Source organism: Astyanax mexicanus, chromosome 4 (genome assembly GCF_023375975.1).
Source record: "Astyanax mexicanus isolate ESR-SI-001 chromosome 4, AstMex3_surface, whole genome shotgun sequence".
Lineage (NCBI taxonomy): Eukaryota > Metazoa > Chordata > Actinopteri > Characiformes > Acestrorhamphidae > Astyanax > Astyanax mexicanus.
Genome location: NC_064411.1, coordinates 15,288,271 through 15,307,775, shown reverse-complemented (window position 1 = coordinate 15,307,775; position 19,505 = coordinate 15,288,271). Strand labels below are relative to the sequence as shown.

At 36.9% G+C, this 19,505-nt stretch overlaps 2 protein-coding genes across 3 annotated transcripts in view; one reads left to right on the top strand and one right to left on the bottom strand.

The window, feature by feature from the left end:
- Positions 1 to 13,219, top strand: part of LOC125801430 (zinc finger protein 239-like) — a 269,977-nt gene extending 256,758 nt beyond the window's left edge. Inside the window, exon 2 of the mRNA XM_049478166.1 lies at positions 12,088 to 13,219. Coding sequence (XP_049334123.1) covers positions 12,219 to 12,821 — 603 coding nt within the window. The 5' untranslated portion in view covers positions 12,088 to 12,218 and the 3' untranslated portion in view covers positions 12,822 to 13,219. The remainder of the gene's footprint in view (positions 1 to 12,087) is intronic.
- The window catches only part of LOC125801100 (NACHT, LRR and PYD domains-containing protein 12-like), a 318,379-nt gene that overhangs the window by 66,710 nt on the left and 232,164 nt on the right, over positions 1 to 19,505 (bottom strand). The gene's annotated exons all lie outside the window — the stretch shown is intronic.

Here is a 19,505-nt window from a genome sequence, read left to right as displayed (position 1 = left end):
ATCTATGGTCATGAGCTTTGGGTCATGACCGAAAGAACGAGATCACGGATACAAGCGGCCGAAATGAGTTTCCTTCGTAGGGTGTCTGGGCTCTCCCTTAGAGATAGGGTGAGAAGCTCACTCATCCGGGAGGGACTCAGAGTAGAGCTGCTGCTTCTTCACATCGAGAGGAGCCAGTTGAGGTGGCTTGGGCATCTGATTAGGATGCCTCGTGGACGCCTCCCTGGTGAGGTGTTCCGGGCACGTCCCACCGGGAGGAGGCCCAGGGGAAGACCCAGGACATGCTGGAGGGACTACGTCTCTCGGCTGGCCTGGGAACGCCTTGAAATTCCCCAGGACGAGCTGGCCCAAGTGGCTGGGGAGAGGAAAATCTGGGTTTCCCTGGTTAGGCTGCTGCCCCTGCGACCCGACCCCGGATAAGCAGAGGAAAATGGATGGAGACACTTTATCTTTTACTGCTCTAATTTTATTATCATGCTGTTATAGCACATTGCACTTGTTGCTGTTACCTGTCTACTCTCTCTATTTATTTTTTTGGGGTATTTATCTTTATATATGTAATTTTTCTTGTATTCTCTTATTGTGATATCTTATTTTATCTATATATCTATTTAAGCAACAGCGCTTGGGTGTAAACTGGACCACAAACCACATGTGATGCGAATGACAATAAAATCTCTTTGAATCCTAATGCTGTGGTCTAAACCTGTAGCTAGGCTAGCTACCAATAATAGTGGTCGGTAAAACAGCTAATGCTGCATTTGTACATTTAGCGAGCTAGCTACCAATAAGAATAGTCATTAAAGCAGGAAAAAAACAAAACAAACACAAAATATAAGCATTCACAATAAAAAAAAAACTTACAAGTTAAACACACATGCTACTCTACTATTGGAAGTAAATGTTTATTTAACCATTTTAAGCCTGAACCATTAAAAAAAATCTATTTCTTTCTAAATTTCAATCTGAAATTGACTATTATGTCTCACTTCAACCCATACCCACTTCACACTGGATTTCTTTTTTGGGCGACTTTGATTATTTAACAAATAATAACATAAGACAATCTCAGGCCTATAGGTTTCATGTCAACCATCCGTTGAGAAAACACAGAGATTGCAGATATGCAATATAAAAGCTGTTTATTAAAACACACAGATGAGTAAATATAGAGGTGAAGCAATACAAAGATAATATTTGGTACTGGATAAAACCAATGAAGGAACTAAATGAAATGGATATTCTTAGTAACTTTGGAGATTATAAAAACAGAATACGATATATAATAAGTAGTGATGGGTTCGGCAACAGTGATGCGTCGGCACATGCGTCGAGCTCCTAGAGCAAACCCCGCATCAGTGCGCGCATCTCTTTCAGCAAGACACATGACCAATACTCAAACTGTTTCGAAAGAACATTAATCAAACTGTGTTTATAAGGAAGCGCATCTGTCGGGATGCATCTGCCAAAAAAAAAATCAATGAACTTTAGCGATACATCATCTTTTTCATCTAAAACTATGGAACAGCCTCAAGGAAAAAGAAAGTTTCTGCTGTGTGGGACCATTTTGATCTTACATCAGACAATAAGGTATTTGTTTTAATTGCGTTGTTGTTGAATATGGTTCCTTTCAGATCTTCAACTTGATCTATCTGAATCCAAATTCATCTCAAATTGACTCTTAGTCAACTATTCATATTATGTTCTGCAGGTTAAATGTAGCATTTGTTTGATAGAACTGTCATATTTAAACAAATCCACCTCCTCAATGCTGAGGCATTATAGCAACAAACATGAGAATGAAGTCCCAGATACACCAAGGATCAACTCAGATATACAACCATAAAAATGTGTGGGGGAAAAAAAACAGTCCACAAGCATACTCGTTCCAAACACATTCACTTAGATTTTCACGTTATGTTACATGTTCACATTATTTATTGACTGTATCTAAGAATATCAAAGATATTTTAAAGGTAACTGATTATATGAAATAATATTGTATACAATAAAATACAATGACTTAAAACATATTTTGTATAGAATAGGTCATAAAATTAGTCCGTCGACTAGGTTGTCTGTAGTGATTTTAAGGTCCAGTAGGTGTCAGTATTCAGTGACACAGTATCGACACACTTTCAATACAGGTTCCCTATGGGTCGAAACGCTTCATGGCGCCTTATCTATCCATCACTACTAATAAGAAAAAAAGAGTATAAAACTTGAGTAATACAACAACCGAATATCCCGATATATCCACTGATGGAACGTGTCCCAAGTGACAAATTAAAACATTTGTGTAGGACAAGGTGTTCTGTCCGAAAGATTTAGGATTTGCACTTTTAATTGCCGTGGAACAGATTTGGGATAGTTTTCTCTCCTGTGTGAATGCGCTGGTGATATTTGAGATGACTCTCTGTAGGAAAACACTTCTCACACTCTAAGCAGTAATATGGTTTTACTCCTGTGTGAATGCGCTGATGTATTTTGAGAGTACTCTGTCGACTAAAACTCTTCCCACACTCTGAGCAGTGATAGGGTTTCTCTCCTGTGTGAATGTGCTGGTGCAGTTTGAGATTACTCTGATGATTAAAACTCTTCCCACAGTCTGTGCAGTGATACGGTTTCTCTCCTGTGTGAATGCGCTGGTGCAGTTTGAGAGTACTCTGTCGACTAAAACTCTTTCTACAGTCTGGGCAGTGATACGGTTTCTCTCCTATGTGAATGCGCTGGTGTTTTTTTAGATTACTCTGTTTGGTAAAACTCTGGACAGAGTTCTGATGTTCCTCCATGTCAGGACCTGGCTCCATTTGTCCAATTGTCATTTGTAAATGTAGCAAACAATGTCTGCGTGTTCTGGAGATTCTTCAGGACGGCTTCTGCTTCACCTCTTTCAGCAGTTTAACATTGCTCTTAGTTAAATATCCTGGTTGTTGGTGATGAATTTCAGGAGAATATTTTCATTTCTGGAAAAAACAAAGAAAAATGCCATTGAATATTAAAATAAAAGCAGGTCAATAAACTGAAGAGAACTGTCTAAATCAATCAGTTACATTATATTGACAAAACTACTGGGACATCTTCATATTACCCTAAAAGCTTCTGTACTGTACCTGGTGGTCCTCCAGCCACTAGAGGGAGGCCACATTTTGCCACTTGCACTAATCAGGCGAACACCTGCTTAGTGCCTTTATAAGGGCCCACTGTTCAGACAGACAGTCTTGATTCTGTTCCGGTCTCACTAGAAGCTGAGAACTTTTTGAGCATGAGTAGGGAAGCCCCACCCCCCTCTGTCTCTCTGGGGAGGATTTTTAAATTCCTGCAGTGGGTTGCAGCTCTGATATTAAAACATAAGATTTTTCTAAAAGAAAGGTAACAGAGCTAACCATGTAATCTGTGATGAGATTGTTTCTGATGGTTAAACAGCCTCGCCTCTGCATCAAAACACACAGATCAAACCCACTGTGTGCTTAATAAAATACAGCCTGTGACAGTCAGTTAGACTAGAAACTGGAAAGAGACGGAAGATGTCTGTGAAAGCCAGAAATCGAGAAAGAGAGACTAATCGGACTAGAGAATGGCCAATAATAAATATAGGAATCTCTTTCACTCGTTGGCGTGAGCTAAGAGACGCTAAACAGCTGAAAACAGACGCTGAGCTGTTCGGCTTCTTGTTGGACAAGCAAATAGCGTCTTATTTTGTTGCTCTGGTGTTTTACTGAGATAGTCTAGCTAGCTTCATATTCATAACGTTACTTTATAGAGTAGTAGTCTGGGTTTTGTTGTGTGTGGATATATATATATGATGGTTATAGTGAGGTAGAATTTACATGTACGGTGGTGTGAAAAAACATCAAACCAATTTAAATATTAGTCAAAGACCAAACAGGTAAAGAATAAATGCTATTTTTTAATGAATGTGGTTATAATTAAGGGAGAAAAAAAAATCCAAACCTACATGGCCCTATGTGAAAAAGTGATTACCCCTAAACCTGATCGCTGGTCGGGCCACCCTTAGCAGGAACAACTGCAGCACCGTGCGCAGTGCCCTAGTGCATGTAAATTTAATGGTCCCATGAAGGTAATTTAAAAACACTAGTGAAATTCCACCTCGTACCTGACCTTCTCCTCGCTAAAATCACTTCTTTTTAAATTTTATATTTTTACAAGCTGACTTTTATTTTGATGAGAAAGTCACGGATCTGTTCCTCCCGCAGGAGGAAGAGCAGGATCAGCTGAACTACAGAAGGTATGTGAGAAGTTTTCTGAGCCACCATACCTCAGCAGTGATCTGTGTGTTTCTGTGCTGTTAAAGTAGAAATTGGGACATTTCTTTTCAACACTTTCTTCAATACAAAGATCCATTAGAACTAAATAATCTTTAGGATTCTTTCAATATGTAAGAGTGCTTTACACCAAAAAAACCCTATGTTAACAAATTATATTGGTATATATTATTATGAAATTAAGTAGTCCATTAATTTTAAATTGAATATTAAACTTTGATTACTGATAATGAACTGAATTAGGTGAGCTTTCACTTAATTGATCAATAGTACTATTTAGACTACCCCAAAGAGAAGCACTTACTCCTTGTATTAAATAATCAATGCTTCACTTTGGAAAACTGAGCCTCGTGTTAGTCTCACTTAACTTCTAACAGAGAAGAGAGAAATAAGCTCATAAACTCTTAACTATGACCTAAATCAGTGAATTATCTACAAAAACACTTTTTAATCTGTCTTATACTCGAATTAATAGCAGTATTTTTAACTCAAAACATGTTTTTAACCACTATTTATTAATAAAACACGGAGCTCAGCACCTACCTGCAGCACAGAAACACACAGACCGCTGCTGAGGTACGGTGGCTCAGAAAGACCAAACGTAGCGTAACTGCAGTTCACCACTAAACAGCAGGGGCCGCCAAAACTTCATTTAACAGCATTAAAGTGCCTCATTTTATAAAGTTCATCTAAAACAAAGATATTTTATTACTCTGTTACACTTACAACAGTAATAAACGCTGTAAAATAGTTGAGTAATGCCTCATTTAACTCTTAAAAGACAAGCTTAGGCATTATTAACCATTAAAATAAATTAAACAAATGGCTCAGATCATCATTAATTAACAAGATCTACTGCATTTGAAACATTAGTAATTTAGTAATATGTAATAATGTCTAAAGTATGGTAATTAAATAATGGATTGTTGGTATTGTGGACCATTTTTTAGAAATTCACTTATTCTGATGTATTTTCCTTCATAATACTGAATATTTTGGTGTTATTTTGGGTTAATGAAAGTGTGTAAAGTGTGTCCTAAATTTAAAATATATTAATATAGTTACAGCAGAGCTGTATTACTGTGGTACACTTGATATTCCACACTAATGGTTTTAACTGGGATTTCTTAATAAAACTAAGCTTAATAAAACAGCGTGGCTAAAGATACTGCAATTTGCTAACATTTTAAAAATATTTGCAAACTATGTTTATCATCACAGTAAAATAGTTTTCTGTTAAATCAGTAAGTTTATCAACATTACTTATAAAAACACTAGTGACAGAGTGGAATTCCACTTTACAGAGTTATACCTGACCCTTACCTCGCTACAATCATTTTCAAAACCAATTCTTTCTTTTTAAATGTAATATTTTATAGGCAGACTTTTATTTTGATGGGAAAGTCACGTGTCTTTCTGGCAGCTGTTCATGGAGTTGCTGCTGAACATCTCTGTGAAATGAGCAACAGTTGCTAATATAAAAGTCAGCTTGTAAAATATTACATTTAAAAATTAAGAATTTGTTTTCAGAGGGATTATAGCGAGGAGATAAAAGAGGTAGTAAAACAGGTAAGAAGTGGAATTGCATAAGAATAAGTGGATTTCTAAACATTTGTCTACAATATCTAAAATAAAATGTTAAATGACTTTAAACAAGACATTCACATATTACTAAATAACCAATGTTTAAAAATGTATTAGACCCTGTTAGTTAATTATGATCTGAGCCATTAATTTAAGGAATTTTAATGGTAAGTAATGTATAACCTTTTTAACACTGTGTATGTAATAAATGCTAAAGCGCTTTCACTTAATTGATCAATAGTACCATTTTGACTACCCCAAAGAGAAGCACTTACTCCTTGTATTAAAAAATTAATGCTTCACTTTGTGATGGTCACCATGGATATTTAAACAATTTTGTACTGACAAAATGTACCATGCAAGTTAACACTGTTCAAAAATGTACACTAAATTGATAAAATCTTTTTAACACTGTGTAATAAATGCTAAAGTTGTACCAGATGGACTTGGTCCTCACTGTTGATGGTAAACTTCAAGTGATGCCCCAACTTGTTTGCACTTACATTTCAATTTAGGTAAGATGGCTACAGTTAAAGTGACACTCAGAGATAGAAGAGATAGAAATGTGAACAGGTTTATCAGCAAAATGTATTTCATTGTTAGAGTCACTTCAAACTACCCCAACAAATAGCACTTACTAATTACTATGGAAATATCAGTGCTGTTGTTAGAGCACCAATTGTTACATTAATTTCACTAGACAGTCAAAAATTCATTTAAAATATTATGGTTACATTTTACTTGCATTTACCTTCTTGATGTCCTGCAGGTTCTTGAAAAGGAGATCGTACTGCAGCAGATCTTGTTTGTTGCTCACCTTGTCTAAAGTCTTACTATTTATGTATTCTAAAAGCTTTCCATAAATTGAGGTCATTCACAGCTCCTACCTGTAAAATCACTCTCTGACATCACAATGGACCATCCTGATTTCTGTATAGGAGGGTACTTCACACTTGTAAACCATCAACAGTGAGGACCAAGTCAATCTGGTACAACTTTAGCATTTATTACATACACAGTGTTAGAAAGGTTGTATCAACCTGGTGTAAATTTTTGAACAGTGTTAACTTGCATGGTAAATTTTGTAAGTACAAAATTGTTTGAATATTCATGGTGACCATCACAAAGTGAAGCATTGATTATTTATTACAAGGAGTAAGTGCTTCTCTTTAGCGTAGTCAAAATGGTACTTTTGACCAATTAAGTGAAAGCTCACCTTATTCCGTTTATTTTCAGTAATTAAAGTTTATTATTCAATTTTAAATTAAATATGAATTACATGATTTCATTATATTATATACCAATAGAACTATGATATTAGGAATCACTTGTTAACATATGGTTTCTTGCTGTAAAACACTCTTACATATTGAAAGAATCCTGAAGATTTCTTAGTTCTAATGGATCTAAAGTTCTAAAGTCCTCCTTTTTCTCAGACACTTTCTCCTCTATGTCTCTGTCATGGTGAAAGAGATGTGAGAAATCCTCACTGAGAGAAAACCTTTTCTTAGACGTCATTTTCAGTAGAGAGAGAGAGAGCAGAAAGAGAGAGAGACAGAACACATAGAGAACTGGTTTAGAAGCTGCTGTGAAACCTTTTATATCTCTGCATTTCCACTATGTTGTGTGAACTATTAATATGTTTGTAGGAACAATATATTCCTCCACAGAATGAGAAATATCAAGTTCTCATGAGAATTATGTTTTCCCCGCCCCCCCTGTCCTGTGAACTGTCAGTGGTTCTTGCACTAATACAGTTATAATTGTTATTTTAGGGTTCTATTTTTTTGAAGATTATAAAATTATATGTCATATTGACCTTCACACCATTTAACACAAATCTGGGTCAAATTCTGATATTTTTTCTATGTTTCTAAAACAGCCTGGGGTCAAATTGACCCCAAACAACACTGATGTATACAAAATGTGTACAGGACACATCAAAAACATCACATCAATTTTATGTTTACCCAGTGGTCCCCAATAAGTTAGAAAAAATTACCAAATATGCGGTAAATAAAATGAGATTAACTACTTACATAAATGCATTAAACATTGAATGGGTCAAATTGACCCCAAACATAAAAGGAGGATTAATTGACTCAAGCAACCAGGGGTGTTTGTTTTATTTCCACACAGAACCTGATATAATCTGGCCCAAATAGTCTCAACATCAGTAACTTCTTCCTTTAATTTGTACAAAAATTCTGTCTAAATTGGCTACTTTTTTGTAGTAGAATGAGAATGCTTGCTCATTTGACTCATTTGAACAAGTTTTTACCATCCTATTAACAAATAAACTTTTAATCAAATCCTTTTTATTTTATAATTATTATTAAAACTGATATCTGCTTATGAAGTTTCAAATGCTTTTACAAGTGTGAAGTACTCTTCTATACAGAAATCAGGATGGTCCATTGTGATGTCAGAGAGTGATTTTACAGGGAGTAGGTGTGAATGACCTCAATTTATGGAAAGCTTTCAGAATAAATAAATAGTAAGACTTTAGACAAGGTGAGCAACAAACAAGATCTGCTGCAGTACGATCTCCTTTTCAAGAATCTGCAGGACGTCAAGAAGGTAAATGCAAAGAAAATGTAACCATAATATTTTGAATAAAATTTAGATTAAAAAAGTGTCTACCGGAATCAATGTTACAACAGCACTGATCTTTCTATAGTAATTAGAAAGTGCTGTTTGTTGGAGTTGTACAGGAGCAATCAGAGAATCTCTATGGAGGAAAAAACTCACTTCCGAATCTGCTCTGAATCTCAGTCACTCAACTGAGTCTGGAATGTATAAAAACATATAAACATTTTTATTCTATAAAGTATCAAACATTTATAAATTATTACTTTTAGCAAAATAGTAATTTATAAATGTTTGATACTTTATAGAATAAAATGTTACTTATTTCCTAAAAACAGAACAACTACAACTATTTAATCACCGCAGAAATAATTATTAAAGCTTTTAAACTGCAGTTTTAATACTATTAAACATGTTCTGTGTGTAACTCCAGCATCAGTAGCAGTAATGCTAGTAAATCTACTGAATAAAAACATTAGTTTTAGAAAATAGAAATATAGAGGTACGTTTTCTTTCCTATTTTGGTGAAATACTTTGTTCTACTTTGTAAAATTAAAGGAAAACCCCAGAGAAGTAGTTATACAGTGTTTTAAATGAGAGTTTTAGCTGTTTAGCTCCATTCAGCTCCATGCATTGAGGACTCTCCGGCGGGCTCCCTCTAGCGGTGATGGGGTATAATGTAATATAGCGGGGGAGGGGGCGGGGCTCTCCATAACCCGGATGAGACTGAGCTTCCGGGGTCTGTAGCTGGAGCGCCAGAGGAAGAGCAGAATCAGCTGAACTACAGAAGGTATGGAGAAGTTTTTCTCTCTCTCTCTTTTAAAGGTAAGTGAGCGCTGGATGTTAATCTACACAGATTTCTCTCAGAAAACTGTTTATTTGGGTGTTTAAAGCGCTTCTGTTTATTTACAGTAAACTTAGATTTACAGATTTTTCCAGCACTGAGGCAGGAGCATTAGCAACATTAGCTTGTAAAATGACCCAGTGTTGTTACCAATACCACACCTAACAGCTAAAGTTAATTATAAGGTAAGGATTAACCATTACAGACAGCTTGTACATTATCCTACCATTTAGGCTATATAACAACAACTCATCACGAGTGTAATGTGTTTAAGACATTCAGGCTGCTAATAGTATTTTATTGTTTGGAATTGCCTGCTAGCTTAGGTAGCTATCTAGATAGCATTGGCTAGGTTAGCTAAAAGGTGGCTAAAACATTAACTTACCTTCAAAATTAATGTAAGTAGCTGTATTCTTTTGACAAAACTGCTCTTGCTATTCGATATTTTTCTATATCGTTCATGCTGTGCTTGCTCCACACTGTTTTTTTATCCACAGATTTACAAAAGTGTAAGCAATAGTAAAATGATATGATATTTTTTTAATGTGAGAATAATGTTTAAGTCAGTGGCTTCCCCTAAAATGTAAAAAAAAAAAAAAAAAAAGTGATTTGTTACGACTGGTCTAGGGATATAGGCCAGAAATGTTATAGTGGGGAAATGAGGAGTGTAAAAAGAAGAATTAACAAAAAGAAACACAAGACAAGACAAGGCTCCAAAAACGTTTCAAATATCAAGTGTATTTACAATTATTTACAAACAAATAAGCCATCTCTCCAGGGGTAAGCAAGGCCAAAGTAATAAACAAAACCCACAAAACTCTACCCACAATTCTAACTAGTCTAACCAAATGAAAAGCAAAGAAAATACAGAAACTAACCCTAACTCCCTAACTAACCATAAACAGGAGAAAATATATGTACAACACAAATGGCACTTACCCCCTTCCGGCACAAACACTGTGAACACAAAGTTAGGCCTCACACACAGGCCAACAAAGAGCACCAAACTAGCAACGCACAGCAAAGCACACAGATATAGCTTCAAATCAGCACACACAAAAACACACAGCTCTCGCTCGCGCTCTCTCTCTCGCTCTCTCTCTCTCTCTCTCTCTCTCTCTCTCTCTCTCTCTCTCTCTCTCTCTCTCTCTCTCTCTCTCTCTCTCTCTCTCTCTCTCTCAAACAGCCAATCAAGCAGTCCTCGGCATGGTGGATTTCCCGCCTTTTTTATTCACTTCCAGGAAGGGCTGGAGACAGCATCTAGAACAGCACCACCTAGGGACATGGAGGTACAGAGAAAGAGAAAACAAAGAAAGCACAGGAAAAACAGGCACAGCCATAACAGATTAAATATATACTGTTGTGTGTACATGTCACTGATTAAATATGCGCTACACCGCGCTGAACTTAGTTCAGAATCAGCTTCTTATCATTGGTAACGCCGCGGCTTTCCTCTCACTCATTCCCGCAGCTTCGCAGCGCTGCTTTAAACAGTGCACAGACTTCAATAGCGGAGCAAAGCGCGCGGCGAAACGAGACGAGTCATTGGATAAATGCTGGGCTTTGTCCCGCCCATCGGCCGCTCAGCGTCTCCGGGGGTCTATGGGGCAGTCTATGATAAAGGGAGCTGGCTGTACTGATGGCCATTCCTCTTGATGAAACTATCTTAGGACATAAATGAACAGGGGCAAGTAGTAAGTATTGTGTTATCATTAAAAATAATTTAAATAATTTAAATTAATAAAGGGATTACTCAAGGACAATTTTTATGTAATTGTTCAATGTAAAGAATGGGTACCTTTTTGTTGTGTAGTGAAAACTTGAAAATAATGCCTTTTGTTTACAAAAAAAAAAAACATCTCAGGGAGAGTAGAATTTTTGTATAAATAAAACTACATATGTTAAGATGTAGGCCGAAATTGAACTTCCAGCATCCGCCACTGGTTTAAGTGTTTATCTACAGTGGGAGCTGACATGTTTCCTTAGCGCGACTGGCAGAGAGAAAAAGAGAACTGTTTAATTGGCAGAACTGAGACCAAGAATAAGAGACCAAAGTACTTATGTTAGTCAGCTAGCTACCAGAGTTTTTAACCGGTAGTTAACATTTCCTAGCTAGCTAAAGTTGTCAGTGTTTTTTTAACCCAAGTATCTAATGTTCTCTAGCTAGCTAATGTTACCAGTGCTTTTTTAAAAACAAGTAGCTAATGTTATCTAGCTGTCCAATGTTACCAAGGTTTTTAATTGGTAGCTGAAGACAACACAGCTGCCAATACCTTCATCCAGCCGGGACATATTTTATTCTTTTAATTTGGATACAAACTTTTCTGCACTTCTTCCTAAGTGAGAATATGGACATTCCAGACTGAGTAGATGCTGCATTGTCCGACATCCATCCATTGCATATCACTGTTAATCTGAAGCTAATGTGGTGGAAATTAATGAACTGCTATCAGGAGTTGTAAAAAAAATCAGGAATCTTTTATAAATTGTTGTAAAGGAAAAAGCTTCGGACATCTTTGGTCACATGATCAATGTAGAACGAAACAAGCATCGGCACAGTGATTCGAACCAATGTGTGCCGATTTTCTGGCACACGTCTCAAAGCTTCAGATTCAAGGGTAACATCACTCACTTAGAATGACTTAGAATGGGACAAAAGTACAAAAGCTTTTATGGTAATATGAAGATGTCTGTTTTGTCTGTATAGTGTAACTGATTCAGGCAGTTCTCTTCAGCTTATTGACCTGCTTTTATCTTAATATTTTCTTTTCTTTTGTTTTCCAGAAATGAAAAATATTCTCCTGAAATTCATATTTAACTAAGAGCAAAGTTAAACTGCTGAAAGAGGTGAAGCAGAAGCCGTCCTGAAGTATCTCCAGAACACACAGAAATAGTTTGATGCATCTAACAGACAAATGAAGCCAAGTCCCGACATGGAGAAACATCAGCACTCTGTCAAGAGTTTTACTAAACAGAGTAATCTCAAAAAACACCAGCGCATTCACACAGGAGAGAAACCACATCACTGCTCAGACTGTGGGAAGAGTTTTACTAAACAGAGTAATCTCAAAAAACACCAGCTCATTCACACAGGAGAGAAACCGTATTACTGCTCAGACTGTGGGAAGAGTTTTAATCAAGAGGGTCATCTCAAATTGCACCAGCGCATTCACACAGGAGAGAAACCGTATTACTGCTCCGACTGTGGGAAGAGTTTTACTCAACAGAGTAATTTTAAAATACACCAGCGCATTCACACAGGAGAGAAACCGTATCACTGCTCCGACTGTGGGAAGAGTTTTAATCAGCAGAGTACTCTCAAACTGCACCAGCGCATTCACACAGGAGAGAAACCGTATCACTGCTCAGACTGTGGGAATAGTTTTACTGAACAGAGTAATCTCAAAATACACCAGCGCATTCACACAGGAGTAAAACCATATCACTGCTCAGAGTGTGGAAAGAGTTTTAATCGACAGAGTCATCTCAAAAAACACCAGCGCATTCACACAGGATAGAAACCGTTTCACTGCTCAGACTGTGGGAAGTGTTTTTCTCGACAATTTCATCTCACATTGCACCAGTGCATTTAGCAATGCCTTTTTACAGGTTCAGCAAAATGAATGTAATCCAGGGATGATGTTTATTGAATTTCGTGTTATGTTTTCATGTATGTTTGAATACCTACATTAGTTAATGTCTGCAGAGATTTCCACCACTTAGTCGAATGTGTTATGGTTTAATACGTTTTTAAACACCGAATCATACGTGGTACTGCTAACTTCATGAACTAAGCACATATATTTCATCATCCTAATATGTTAAACCTTTTTCGTGATATGAATGATAAAAACTTTACTGATTTACAGGTGCACTGCATTGGCTTTTAGAACTAATAAAATGAAACATTAAAAGAGTTTGGCTTTTATAATTTCAGGACATGCTTAGTTTAAAAATTAACTATGTGTCTTAGAATATATTGTAGATTTCTGACGTTGTGATCCACAGAGTTGATCAGAGTTTGATATCTTTCCTTTGGGACAAGCAATAGAACCAATAGAAGTGCATTCAGGTAGGTTTCTCCTCCACCAGTAAGAAGATTGGAGCCTCAGCGAAAGGCCCAAAAAAAGTGAAGCCTATCATAGTCTTTGAAACTAACAAAGAGTCATTTAGACTTTGCAGGTTAAACAGAGCTCAGTTTTTAGGCTAGTTGCGGTAGGAGAGTTCTCTCGAGTTTGGAGTTTGAGCGAGGGCACTGCCAATGTTTGTTTTAGATATTAGATTAGCTTAAATTAGTCTTTAAAATGTAGATGTCATAGTTGTTAAGTGTAAAGTAGAAATCTTAGCTTGCAACTAAACATTTAGGACTTTTAATTAGAAGGTTTTAAAAGCATTTAACCTCTTTTTTAGTTTATGCAGATTTGATTTATTCCAGTAATTTCTAGTATCTTTGTTTTTACTCTGGAAGCCGCCCTCAGTTCATCAAGCTTAGCATAGCTTACCTTAATGCTATTAACCGCTAGGCTCATCCATATGAAAGGAAAAGTGGAAAACACCACCTGAGGAACTCCAGAGAGTGCTCCCAAAAGTGAGACCCAGATCCACAAAGAGACGACACTGTTCCGGGTACTGCCGTGTGGACCGGAGGAGCATCCAGACCCTGAAGAGAGGCCAACAAAATCTTTTCCAGAGGTTAAATAAAACGCTCAAGCTGTAGTTCTCATACTGAAATCAACCCCCTCCAGGTTTGTGTAGCTCAGTAAGGTTCTCCTTCATTCCGTTTGCTGGTGTTCTCAATGGTCTATGGTTCAATTGGTCTGATATAAAATCAGTTGGCATAGTGGAATACATAGGGATATTTGGTTGTGTTGTATTACTCAAGCTATATACTCCTTTCCTTATTGGATATCATCTGTTGCTTAATGTTTTTTTCTTAATCTCCAAAGTTTCTAAGAATATCTAGTTCATTAAGTTGTATGATCATTACAACTTATCTTTGTATTGCTTCACCTCCATATATATATTTTATATGTTTGTTTCAATAAAAAAAAAAACTTTTATATTGCCATATCTGTAATCTCGGTGTGGTTGGAAACTTCTCTGTGACCTGATGGATCTTCAGAATGTCTAATGTTATTATTTTGTAAGTACTAACTGGCAACCAATGAAGAATTTAAGTGTAAAAATTGACTTGGGTAAAGTAAACCGCAAACATAGCAACTTCTTAGCAACCACCAAGCAATTGCTTAGCAACACCATAGCAACCACCTAGCAACTGGTTAACAACATCATAGCAACCACCACGGATACCATAGCAACTGCTTAGCAACACCATAGCAACCACCATGGATACCATAGCAACACCTCAGCCACCACCACAGACACCATAGTAAGTGGATAGCAACATCATAGAAACGATTATAGCGGATGTTGGAAGCCATTTTACCTGCGCAAGCATCCTGCGTTTTCTTCAGGAAATGCAATTTTCTAGTTATTCTTAGCTTGCTAGCTGAATGTGCAAACAACATAATTTGCTGTTTTACTGATCATTATTATTGATAGCTAGCCTAGCTAAATGTCCAAACTACAGCATTTGCTGTTTCACTGACCATTTTTATTCTTAGCTAGCCTAGCTAAATGTACAAACACAGCATTTGCTGTTTTACTGACCATTTTTATTCTTAGCTAGCATGCTAAATGTTCAAATACACCATGTCCTGTTTTACTGACTTTTATTATTGGTAGCTAGCTAGCTATATGTACAAACACAGCATTTGCTGTTTTAATAACTATTATTACTGGTAGCTAGCCTAGCTAAGTGAACAAACAAAGCAGTTGCTTTTTTACTGACCACACAAAAGCCTGCCAGCTGACTAAAATGCCACACAACGAACAAAACATAGTTCAGCATCCCCAACTCCACTCTCTCTTTCACTGCTAAGCAGCTTGACTGACAAGGTTCTGCAACAAGCACTTCCTGTGTATTAATCACTCCCCTTCTTCACATCTTGTAAATTTGTTTTATTTCTTGCAAACTTGTTTTCTGAAATGTATTTTGTTTTTGTCCATGTAACATATTTTTTTCATTGGTAATATTGTTTTCTTGAATTAATTTTTTTTTCTTTATTTTGTTTTCTGACGTTAATTTGTTTTGCACTTCTCGGCCACATCTTTCAGAGGAGGATCCACAAGAGTATCCTATCCAGGAAGTATTTTAGGAATATTGGAGTGAGATCACTGGCCACGCCCATATCACACATTTTTTTTAAATTAAGTAATTATTTAATTTCTTTTTTTATTGATTTTTGTAATAAACTGTGTAGAAATAATGCAACTTCATAAAATCCTAAACCTTACATGACAGTAAAACATATATCATCACAACTATAAAACAAATAAATACTGCACTAGGCGTGTAGTTTTATCTTATTGGCAAATATTTTGTAACGTTTTAAAAATGTATTTTCTTTGTAATGAGCAGGAGTTTAAGTTTCAACATCCACAATTGACATAAGTGAAAGAATAACTGCAGGCAACAGCTGTGATTGGCTGGGCAGTATTAGGCTGAGCTTTAAAGCGAGCATTGTGATTGGCTCAGTTTATCAGGACTAATCTGAAATGTATAAAAAGTATATACAATTTTCAGTATAAAAAGTACCAAACATTTATAAAGTAAAATCAACTGCTCCATAAGTATCGCATGTTCATTATATTTATAAATGTTTGATACTTTTTATACTGAAAATTCTATTCATTTCTCAACACAGAATAACATTAACTGTTTCAGCACCGCAGAGATAATTATTAAAGCTTTTAAACTGTTGTTTTATTCCCTTTTAAATGGGCTCTGTGTGTAACTCCAGCATCAGTAGCAGTAATCAAATCAAATCAAATTTATTTGTATAGCGCTTTTTACAACAGGTGTTGGCACAAAGCAGCTTTACAGAAACATGATTACAGGACAAAGAATCAGGCAAAACATTAAACATAGAAAATACAGAATACAGAACCCCCAGTGAGTACGGAGGCAAGGAAAAACTCCCTCAGAGCTGCAGGAGGAGGAAGAAACCTTGGGAGGACCAAGACTCACATTTGAGGGGGGACCATCCTACCACTGGTCAAACGGCTTTTATACATCCATATAGGTTTTATGTACTCAGGAGTGTAATAGCGCCACTAATGGCTTGGATGTAATCTGTAGTGGAGAGTAAGATGGTCGATGAGCAGCTGATCTGTGGTGTTGGTGGAGAAGAGCTGACTTCAGAAACTTCCATCAGTCTGGCCGGACAGGAGACGCGAGAGCCTGAGGGTCCAACATCGGTATCGGGTCAGACAGGTGGGCAGTCAGTAACTCGGAGGAAAGCAGAGAGATGGAATTAGTTTTGACTGGATTTATGCAAAACTGAGAATATTAAAACATTATCAGAGTGTGGCTAATGACTCCGGCAGAACTGAATAAAACAGCCTAACTAAAGGCAGAGAGCCAGAAGGTAACATAGACATGGAGGCACCCTGAAACACCAGCATCCACCCACTCCACCGTCCACAAACCTGAGTGACCGTGTGCAGTGGGAGAACAACAGCACCAGCATCTCAGTTTACCACAATTTCCTCTGTCCATGAACCCCTGAATCTGCAGCCTTATCTAAAGGGAAAAATATTAATTACCAAAAGCTAAACTAAACAAGTAAGTTTTCAGTCTAGACTTAAAGATTGAGACTGTGTCTGAGTCCCGAACATATTCGGGGAGATTATTCCAGAGTTGAGGCGCTCTATAAGAGAAAGCTCTTCCTCCTGCAGAGCTCCTCTGAATTTTAGGAACTACTAATAAACTAGCACCCTGAGATCTAAGTAATCGCGGTGGTTCATAACAGGAGATGAGGTCTTGTAAATACTCAGGAGCGAGCCCGTGTAGTGCTTTATACGTTAACAGGAGAATTTTATAGTCTATGCGGAATTTGACTGGAAGCCAATGCAGTGCTGATAGTTCTGGACTAATATGGTCAAATTTTCTCATTTTAGTAAGGACCATGGCTGCAGCATTTTGAACTAGCTGAAGTTTATTTAACTTACTGCCGGAACATCCAGACAGTAGCGCATTACAATAATCTAGCCTTGAGGTAATAAAGGCATGTACTAATTTTTCTGCGTCATGCAGTGATAGGGCATTTCTTAGCTTGGCAATATTACGGAGGTGTAGAAAAGCTGTTCTAGTAACATTAGATATGTGTTTATCGAATGCTAGATCTGAATCTATGATAACTCCAAGGTTTTTAGCTGCTGAACTAGGGGTGGCTGAGAAGTCAGCCAGATTTAGCATTAAGTCTGATAATTTATTTCTAGCAGCTTTGGGGCCTAATAGGAGAACTTCTGTTTTATCACTATTTAATAGGAGGAAGTTGTGCGACATCCATGATTTTACATCTTCTACACAATCCTCGATTTTCTTTAATCTCACTCTGTCATCAGGTTTGGCTGATATGAAGAGCTGCATGTCATCCGCATAACAATGAAAATTCACATTGTGTTTTCTAATAACTTTGCCCAGTGGGAGCATATATAATGTAAATAATAACGGTCCTAATATAGAGCCTTGTGGAATTCCATATCTTACCTAATGCTAGTAAATCTACTGAAAAAAACATAAGTAGGGCTCGTGTCCCCTCTCTTTTTCTCCTAGGCGACCCTGCCGGCAGTGTGATGGGGAAAGGAGATGGACCCCACTGGGATGACCAGCCTAGCCTTAGATTGCCGTGCCAAAATGGCACTAAAATGTGCTAAAATTATTGTAGTCTGTGCTTTTTTTCATGTGGTTCATTTTAGTGTGTTCACTTTTTCTTACATTTTTTTTTTGTTTTTTGTCTAACACGTTTTGTGCTTTTCTTCTCTACAGGCGCAGTAGGGCAGCCCCTGCTGGAGATTGCAGGTAAAGGACCATTGTTCCTGTTTTTTCCAGTTGGGTCTTGAATAACCCATCTGATTCTTCAAAAAATTAAAGTTCTCCCATGTATTAGAAAAAGTTGTGAGGGAAAATCAACATTTACTTCATGTATTCATAATTAATTACATTGATTATTCTTATTCATGTATTCATAATCACATTTACTTCATGTATTCATAATTAATTACATTGATTATTCTTATTCATGTATTCATAATCAATTACACTGATTATTCATTCAATCAGTATTATTACTCCATGTAACAGAGTTGATTACTACATTCTTGTATTTTATCATTGAGTGTTATGTGAACTTATATTCCAGACTTAAGAAAAGAAAGCCAAGGTCTGCCTGGAGACAAGCGGGTCATAGCAAATGGAGTTTTCTGATTTATGAATATTCTGACTTTTGCTTATACGTGCGTTTTCGGTTCCTCTTTTTAAGAGAACAAGACGTCCAGTCCATATATGGTAGTGATTGGTTCCAAAAACAAGTCACGGGAAGATTACCTCATGTATGCACGGGGATTGTATAAAAATGCCCGGTCGACACAGAAAAGGGGGCTCTGATTTTTTCCTGACTTTTTCATCTTCACTGCCTTGCTTGCTGTATTTTTCCTTTTGCAACTTTAAAATAAAGAACTTCTCTTTTTGGCATCCCGGGTCTTTGACTGTCATTCGTCGATTTCCACGACAAAGTGCAGGTGTAAGTTTAGATTTGAGGAGGTATGTAAAAAAAATATTAACCTGCTTCTGATTCCAAATTAACAGCGTGTGTTAACAATTTAACTTTGACAGCCCTAAACATTTCTAATTAAAAATCACAGAAACACTGACCTGAGAATCTGTAGTTTACAGTGTGAACTCTTCAATCCTGGAGAGCAGGTCCGCTCTCTATAGTCTGAACTGAGACTGGCTCCGGAGCGTTACAACTGGACACCGTACACCAGTCTTCTCTGTTATTGTCTTGTCTGTGTTGGAGTGTTCTAGTCACTCAGCCAGAAATTAATGGATGGGGTGGAAGTTGGGGTCAAACTTGGTGGTGTAATTTGTGTAAAAAAAATAATAATGTTGACACCCTTTATTATTTCACAATTTTCATCTTTCTGTATTATACTACTTCTTAAATCCCTACTCATTACATTCACAATGGCTTTTGAGAGTACATATACTAAATTCAGGGGTGCCAATAAGTCAATTGTGATTTTATTAGGATCAGACAGACATGGATAAAATGGAAATGCAGTTTACATTGTGAACT